This window comes from Haliotis cracherodii, unplaced genomic scaffold (assembly GCF_022045235.1).
Source record: "Haliotis cracherodii isolate W230 unplaced genomic scaffold, xgHalCrac1.p SCAF_4, whole genome shotgun sequence".
Classification (NCBI taxonomy): domain Eukaryota; kingdom Metazoa; phylum Mollusca; class Gastropoda; order Lepetellida; family Haliotidae; genus Haliotis; species Haliotis cracherodii.
In genome coordinates, this window is record NW_027266297.1 from 45947581 (window position 1) to 45956967 (window position 9387).

General features: G+C 42.9%; 1 protein-coding gene across 1 annotated transcript; it reads right to left on the bottom strand.

Moving 5' to 3' along the window:
- Positions 1–310: 310 nt before the first annotated feature.
- On the bottom strand, positions 311–8416 carry LOC139479201 (uncharacterized). Its single transcript, XM_071262044.1, has 7 exons — positions 8310–8416; positions 5123–5207; positions 4858–4881; positions 1950–2066; positions 1578–1694; positions 1336–1455; positions 311–477 (listed from the first exon to the last, which is right to left on the bottom strand). Exons 2-7 carry the CDS (start codon positions 5196–5198, stop codon positions 467–469), a joined length of 465 nt encoding a protein of 154 aa, XP_071118145.1. The 5' UTR covers positions 5199–5207; positions 8310–8416; the 3' UTR covers positions 311–466.
- Positions 8417–9387: the final 971 nt, after the last annotated feature.

Below are 9387 nucleotides of genomic sequence, written 5' to 3' on the forward strand. Positions count from 1 at the left end.
ACAACAATTCGGACAATATCAAATAGATGAAACTTGAAATTGATTTTTTTCTTTGCCAGAGGAGGAAATAGCTACTAACAGTGACGGAGAGGCTCGGGTTAGATGAACACTCGAGTCTGTGCAAGACCAAGGCCACGCAGACAAAAAAAAAACACCACACCACATAAAGAAAAGAGGAGGTGAGGTGAAATGAGGCTTAGCGTCGGGTTCAAGATTGCACTTATAAAGCGACGTACGAGCCGATCAATCCTTAGTCTATTCCCTTAATGCCGGGCAACAATAAGTACCATCTTTTAAGGGGTTCGAATCCCCGACTTTTCGCTCTCTGGGCGGACGCTCAACCATTAGACCACGGGGGAGATTCATAAAGAACAAAAATATATTGAGAGTTCCAGTACATAAGTTTATTGCTGTTCTTCCAACAAACTGCCTTGGTTACTGACTGCACCTGCAGTCTGTGTGTGGCTTACTCACAATCTGGAAATATAACACAACACGATATACCCCTTGTGTAGGGAAGCCACAAGTGGTACATTCACTCAAAAGGCACCACTTACTATCAAAGTCCATATAACATATATGACAGCACACAATGTAACATATACACAGTGAAATACAGAAACCGATATCCATTATCTATAACTCTATACGTTTTACAGCTAATTTGTAATAGTTATTTGACAACCAATTCAACTGCTTCCTCTGTCAGACATCGTATGACGCCCCCAGCAGCATTTGGGGGAACACACACTGTTCCTTTTCATCAGACATTGGTGGCACCTTAGACATTTATCGTAATGAGGTCATTTGTTAATATTTTCAAGAAATAAGGAAAGGTTTGAGCTTCACCTTTTTTCCAGGCGTGTACATGTTACAGTCAATGTGGAAAATGACTTTTCACTTGGGCTATTTACAAAACGCCAAAACATTTCTCTCATTTTACAATTATTTTTTCATTTGTTATATCATGATAACACATTCCAAACATTTTAATGCAATATTTCATCATCCAGTGATTGAAAATGATAGGATTTTAGGAAAACGGGTCAATGTATACGTTATGATTTGTTTGGCTTCTTACCATAGCATGATTAGTCCGCTGTGATGTTTTTAAGCCCTTTTGAACTTCTAAATAACTTTTAGTCAATCGGACGGGAAAATAAGTGTAAAATGACTTAAATATTTTGGCGTTTTGTAAATTATCAAAGGGAAATTTCAGTCGTTTGAAACATTGACTGATTTTACACATTCAATACAATCTACAAAGTAGGAAAGCGAGAAATGAAAGACATTTGTGACATTTCAGATCTACAGAGAATTACCACGACGACTTACTGGAATTTACTTTCATGAAGCCGATGGTGTTTCCACTGAATACACATCTGTGCTTACAGCCTTCAATGGTCATATTGGTACCTTCTCCATAGCACGAGAGTGGGTCACCATGGGCACAGTCTGAAAATAGGGTCGATTTTGATAGAAGAAATGTTAACTGGCATACAAGACCATTGATCTTATTATTCGGAAATGACAATATTACTTCTGACATGTTTGATATGACGGGCATAAGAACGTACTATAAGTGCCTTTGAATATGAGAGATGAGTTGGAGAACGTGCAGGTCACATTTGTACAGGCGTTGAATGAATATACCTGGCCCACGTTCACGCAGTTTCCATTGGAGATGGCACATCCTTCAACAGAGATGTACAATGTAAAATGTCAGCAACTTAGTTCAAATAAACAACATGGATGAATTGTATACTGCATGTAAGCTCAAAGTGAATCAATATTACATAAGGCTTCAGTGATTTTACAGGTACAGTTTTGTATTTGCATTGAAAAGAGACAAGAAGCTGTATATCACAGAATAATTGTCATATTTCGACATGTGATAATATGTACAAATACAGAAATTGAAACAAGCTATACATTTCTATGTAACATACCCATGGTGCCGCGCAGCCAATAGACGCTTGACTCCACAGTGCAAGTCAGCTTGGAGCAGTGGCTTAGTTCGTAGGTCTCATTCAGAGGCACACATCCACCCCCGGGCTTAGGGCAGGCTGTGGAGTAAAGTGGTCAAAACACTACATGTACAAAACAGTCAACGCATTTTACAGTGATCTATTAATACGAGGGCTGGTCAAAAAGTTCAAAGTCTGTCTAACTTTTCACTCTTGGCCATAACAAAGTGAACTAGTCAAAGTAGTACATTGTTTGAGTAATTTTAATGCAGGTGCAGGTTGGTCTGTTGAGGCCGTTCGTATATTGGTGAGAGCCAGTTGAACGTGATAGGGGTCCAAATGGATACAGAAATGGACTGGAACGGGTACCGAGCAGTCATCAAGTTTCTGAATGTAGAGAAAAGTACTCCCAAAGAAATTCATGACCGCATATCACAAGTGTATGTGGACAAGTGTCCCAGCTTTTCCACTGTTAAACGTTGGGCAGCTATGTTTAGGTCTGGGAGAACAAGCCTTGATGATGACCAAGGAGATAGAAAAAACTTACAATGTCAGAGAGACGTATTACCATTGCTGAACTTGAGGAAGACACAGGTCTAAGCCGTTGAGCCATTGGAACTATTGTTCATGAACATTTACTGATGAATAAGATATACGCTCGTTGGGTGCCAAAGTTTTGATCTTAAGGAAAAAAGAACTGACATTGCCAGAGAAGTTTTGAGCTAATTGAGGACGATTTCGTCAATTAAAAGAGAGATTAGGAACGGGTGATCCCGAGTCAAAACGTCAATCCATGGAATGGCACCATTCCACTCCCCTGGCACCAAGGAAATTCAATACTTCAAGATCAGTGAATAAGGTTATGGCCACTGTATTCTGGGATTCAAACGCTGTGATCCTTGTTAATCACTTAGAAAGTCAAAAGACGATTGCCGGTGCCTACTATGCCGATTTGCTTCTTCGCCTGAGAGTTTCTATCAAAGAAAAGTGTCGAGGAATGCTGACTGCTGGAGTTCTACTATTTTATGACAATGCCTCTCAACTTGCAAAGGCTGCTGTACGACAATGTGGGTTCGAAGAGGTTCCTCACCCTTCATACTCGCCAGACCGGGCACCAAGTTATTTCCACCTGTTTCCTAACCTGAAAGAACACCTTCGTGGATAACCTCAAAGCTGCCGTGAATGGGTTTTTCGGGTGGCTTCAGAATACTTCCTCCTGACTGGAATCGAAAAACTTCACTATCGATATGAGAAGTGTATTGAAAAGCAGGGAGATTAGTTTGAAAAATAAAATTAAAACCACTTTCACGATTGTTAGTTTTGTTTGTTAGGCTTAGAACTTTTTGACCAGCCCTCGAATAAGGCGATTAGGAATACGCTTTAATTGCCATAAAATAATTGCAATTATTCTATTTAAAAATCAGTTATTCCAATAATCTGTTTATACTCTCACATTTAGAATCATACAATGGACTCTGCTTTTAAGAGAGATTTCTTGTGATGTAGAAATAGTTCTGACTCTAATATTTACAGCTACTCACTTCCACAGGCATGTATTACATTTACTCCTTGTCCTTTACCTACGGTTACTATAACACTGTAGTCAAGTACTAACCTTTAAATTTGTCTCCATATCCTGTACTTACATGAACTCATTGCCCAAGTCATTTACATACAGATGTTTTCATCCATACTGATCTGCAATTATTCATCGCTGCAGGAAATATTACTTACATTTATTCACTGCCTTGGTCCTGTACTTACAGTCACTCGCTGCACGAGTCCTGTACTTGCAGTCACTCGCTGTCCGAGTCCTGTACTTACAGTAACTCGCTGCCCGAGTCCTGTACTTACAATCACTCGCTGTCCAAGTCCTGTACTTGCAGTAACTCGCTGCCCGAATCCTGTAGTTACAGCCACTCGATGCCCGAGTGCTATACTTACAGACACTCGCTGCCCGAGTCCTGTACTTTCAGTCACTCGCTGCCCGAGTCCTGTACTTACAGACACTCGCTGCCCGAGTCCTGTACTTTCAGTCACTCGCTGCCCGAATCCTGTACTTACAGACACTCGCTGCCCGAGTCCTGTACTTTCAGTCACTCGCTACCCGAGTCCTGTACTTTCAGTCACTCGCTGCCCGAGTCCTGTACTTACAGTAACTCGCTACCCGAGTCCTGTACTTACAGTCACTCGCTACCCGAGTCCTGTACTTACAGTAACTCGCTGTCCAAGTCCTGTACTTACAGTCACTCGCTGCCCGAGTCCTGTACTTTCAGTCACTCGCTACCCGAGTCCTGTACTTTCAGTCACTCGATGCCCGAGTCCTGTACTTACAGACACTCGCTGTCCAAGTCCTGTACTTTCAGTCACTCGCTACCCGAGTCCTGTACTTACAGACACTCGCTGCCCGAGTCCTGTACTTTCAGTCACTCGCTACCCGAGTCCTGTACTTTCAGTCACTCGCTGACCGAGTCCTGTACTTTCAGTCACTCGCTGTCCAAGTCCTGTACTTACAGTCACTCGCTGTCCAAGTCCTGTACTTACAGTCACTCGCTGCCCGAGTCCTGTACTTACAGTCACTCTCTGTCCGAGTCCTGTACTTACAGTCACTCTCTGTCCGAGTCCTGTACTTACAGTCACACGCCAAACTTCTTTTGTACATACGAGTATGAACTCTTGGTTCGTTTACTTACCTTTACCTATTGCCTAAGTCCTGTACTTACATTTACTCTCAGCCTTGGCCCTTTACTTGCTGTCACTCGCTGCCCTACTTCTGTCCATATGTTTACTAATGGTTCGTGTAATTAATTTCACCTACTGCACACGATCTGTACTTGCATATTCTTATTACTGCACTTACAGTTATTTACCGCCACATACGTATACTTACAGTGACTGGCTGCACATGCAGTGTCTGTATAAATAGAAAGGTTTAGAACATGTGACTCTCTGATATGAGATAACTGCTAACGTCCAGTGTTAAGTATTCTACGACTGCGATGAACTGATTGACGTTAACTGTGTTTAATAGTGAAGATGAACGATGGTTGAAGTTACACTGCCTATGATGCTTTGAATTGTAGAAATAAAAGAGTAAGTATTGAATATTTGTTTCGGCGAAAGGATAGTGAGTGAAAAAGTGGGTTGACACGCACCTCTCTTGATCACACTCGTGCCGACGAAAGCGAGACTCAAGGCGAGCGCGCACACTGCCTGGAGGCTCGTAGCCATAAATGGTTTCTGTTTCAAATGAAGAAAACATGCATTAACATGGTCCTGTCAAGACAAGTTACAGTACTCAGGTTACAACTTCTACCCAAGAAGTAATACAGTAATAATAGTGAGGTGAGGTGATATGGGGTTTAACGTCGAGTTCAAGATTATTGCACTTATATAGCGACGTGCATGCCCCTTGCCGAGCACCAGACAGGGTAACAGCAAATAGCCTCTTGTAACGTGTTTTTGTATGACGCAGCCATGGATCGAGCCCCGGACCTTCCGCTCTCCGACCAGCGCTCTACCTCTTGATCACGGAGGCGGTCAGTGTTTGTGCAATAAAGACTGTGACATGTATACTCACACGCAAAAGAAACGCAAGTCGAGTGGGCAGTATACATGTTATTTATTTTCAACATTAAAGACAAGAAATACTAATAGGGCAAGATTAACAAAAAAAAATACTGAAGACAGTTTAATAGATTAAAAGGCAGATGACATAATTGTTTTTTTTTCAAATGTTAAGGGCTTACACAGTTTCGGGTCAATACCCAAAATGTCAGTCAATACCTGGTGTGACCACCATTAGCATTGATCACTGCCACACATCTCCTGTACATTGAGTGGATCAGACGATTTGTGAAGGCCCTACGGATCCTCCTACACACATCCAGAGCAGCTGTGCGTAGTTCATCGGCAGTTGTAGGGACTGGGCACAGACGCATTTGAACCTCATCCCACAAGTGTTCGATGGGGTTCAGATCAGGGCTGAGGGCTGGCCACAGTAGAACACGGATGTTGTGTTGTTGCAGAAAAGCCATGGTAGCTCTGACAACATGGGGACGAGCTTTGTCCTGCTGGAAAATGATTTGTTGATGTTGTGCAAAAAATGGAACGACGTGGGGTCTGATCACTTCGTCGATATACCGCTGAGCAGTGACGCCGTGTCCCCGACCTTGACCAACATTCAGAAAGCACATAGGTCCAAGTCTCGCATTAAGTCCAATCCCTGCCCATATCATGACGCTAGGTCCACCCCATGGATCCCTTTCCACAACGTTTCTGTCAGCGAAACGATCACCTCGACGCCGCCAAATTCTGACTCTTTCGTCTGCATGGGAGACACAAAAGCGACTTTCATCAGAGAAGATGACACGCCTCCACTCACGATGACGCCAATTGCGATGACCATGTGCCCACTGAAGTCGTGCTTGTCGATGCCGTGGTTGGAGAACAGGACGACGTGCTGGTCAGCGACATCTGAGGTTGTAGGAACGGAGACGTCGGATCACAGCGTCCCGGCTAATGTGTTCCTATGGTCTGTCGAGCACTTTCACTTGCAGTTAGGATCGGATGTCGCTGGTGTTGACGGGTGATCTGCCGATCTTGTCTAGGTGTGGTGACCCTATGACGACCGCTTCGAGGAAGGTCATCTGTGGTCTATGTAGCATTGTATCGATGCAGGAGACGGTAAATTGTGGTTATGTTAACGTTGAAATGAGGGGCAACATCTTGGACAGGCTCTCCAACTTCCAAACGTCCGATGGCCTGGTTTCTCTGAATTTGAGTTAGGCGTGGCATTGTTGACCAAGGAGTGGTAGGTCCAAGAATCGGCCACAGTTTTATACCCACTACAGTTCGTGACAGTTCGTGCATTTTCGATTTCGCGAGAAATGGGTGCATGATACCCACATATTCATTGACATGGTGCGTTTTGGCGATTCGTTTCTTATGTTGCGTATTTACTCGGGGCTTCCCAAATACGACCAAAAATATTGATAACACCATCAGGCTTCACAACATGCTAAAACTCGTATCAATTTATGGTTCCGTGTTTGTTACCTATTAGCTTAAAACCACTTGCGTTTCTTTTGCGTGCGAGTATACATAATCCCAATGACACGTCCGCGTGTTGCTAATTGAATTCTGGTAGTAAATAGGGGGCGCCATGTGGCTCAATTCGCTATGCAGAGTTGCGTCCCCTGGGCATGCCAGAAACCTGTGATTGTGGGTTCGAATCCCGATTCGCCCTGATCATGTTTCTAGGTTTGTCAGCACCATACCCGACTCGTCGATTCACCCAAAGTGGTAAACGTTGGAGATCTGCATCACTTCGGGTTTTCCTCCCACATTAAGCTGACACGCAGTCAGATTGCGTGAAGAAATTATCACGAGACGACACCCCTTATGCTGTCATTCACTGTATAGTTATGTAGCACGTGCGGTACGTATTTGCGCTGTTCCTCCAACTGTTGTGCCACCTTTCGTGCAAGATGTCAGTGAGTGAGTGCGTATGGTTTTACGCCGCTTTTTGTAATATTCCAGCAATTTCACGGCGGGGGACACCAGAAATGGGCTTCACATATAGTTCCCATGTCGGGAATCGAACCCGGGCCTTCGGCGTGACGAGCAAACGTTTTAACTACTTGGCTACCCGACCGCCCCTTTCAAGATGTCAACTTGAACACATTACAGCATAATAGTTTCTTAAACAACTGATTGATATTGATATTTAATACACCATTCCCGATTTTGAGATATTTTGCAATTCATCGTTCTTATTTGGAGCCAGACGGACTGTACATTATTATATTTTCTTCAACACAAAAGCACCACGTGTATTACACATGACTATTCAACGTGGCCAAGGTAAGATCTAGATCACATGGCTCTGCACACTGTTGGGAAAACGGGAAAACACACAGGCGTTTGTGAGGCAGTTCGATGGATTCAAAATGGACACATTCTAGGCTTGTATTCACCCCATATTTATGTTAATTCATCAGTTTTTTCATTATTCGGTATCATAGACGATGTATGATATTTGAAATGTTTCATATTGACGAATGTTTCACTATTTCCCAGTAATTCGAATGGAACACAATGACCTCATCCACTGCCAGCTAGCGTCACATGCGAGGTACGTCCACATTGTGACCTATGTTTAGATGGAGAGCGCTTCCGAAATGTCTACAACCATCACTAAAGAGTCTTCAACTGTGTACGTCTTATTGATTATTCAACGCGTGGGCATTTCAACTTATGAAAACTACGACTGTCATCGTTGGATTATTTCACAATGGATTATTCAAAAAAATTATGACAAAACATATAAACAATACTTACGAAAGTGTGTCAATTGTGAATTCCTGGTGAAATTTCGAAAGATGAGAAGAGGCACGCGTGTAACACGCATAGGGCACTATACCATGACACATTACAATACAATACATTACAATACAATACAATGCATATTTCACGTCGTTGAAGGCCCATAAATTGTAACAGGTGTCGTCACCTACGTGGTAATACCTGAACAGATAGGCAGGACACACATCTGTGATAGCTCTAGGTCCCGATTGGAATTTGAGGTTATTATCTTTGGCTGATTGATTCATAAGGAGAGACAATTGAAAAGAGGATCAGTAGGTTTATACTCATGAATACACCCTTGCATTAGTGAAACACGTTCAGTCGGGCACGAGTGGCCCAGTCAACCAAGGCCGCAATTCACTGCGCAGAATTGCGTCCCTGAGGTGTCGGCAGATGCTGACAATTATAGGTTCCAGAAACACATTCACCCTGGTTATGATAGTTGGTTTGTCAGCACCAGATTTGTTAGTAAACAGCAGTCACATTGCGGACTCCTCTCCACACAATACATGTGTTCGTAGTTTCACAAAAGTGGTGTACGTCTGAGACTCGACTACTACGTGCTGTCTTCACACTTTCAGCTGACACGGCATTATTGACCTTCTTTTCGAAGTGGTGTTTAAACCCGACTCACTCACTCACCATTCATCTGTTCCCCCTTTGAGTATTACACGTTCCATGTACTTTCACAATCAATAGACCGCCTCAAGATTGCCTTTGTAATGATTACTTCATCGGCAAAAACGCCTTTTATGTATTTTCTAAGGAATAACACTAACTACTGTGTGTACATTGACAATGAATAATTCTACACCCAGTCTTTGATCTTCAAACGTAATATTACACACTCTATGGATGCTATAATGGGTAATGCTGTGGGACTTTGTATGTACAAACTCAGATTATAACAATTTCATCAGTGCAGATAATATATCGAATATGCATCTGAGCAACGGATAAGGCTGATTGTTTTAAAGAGGTTCTACACTCCCTCCACTCAACAATTAGAGATTGAGTAGTTGGGATTGTTGTTGCTATAGGGCGGCGGTAG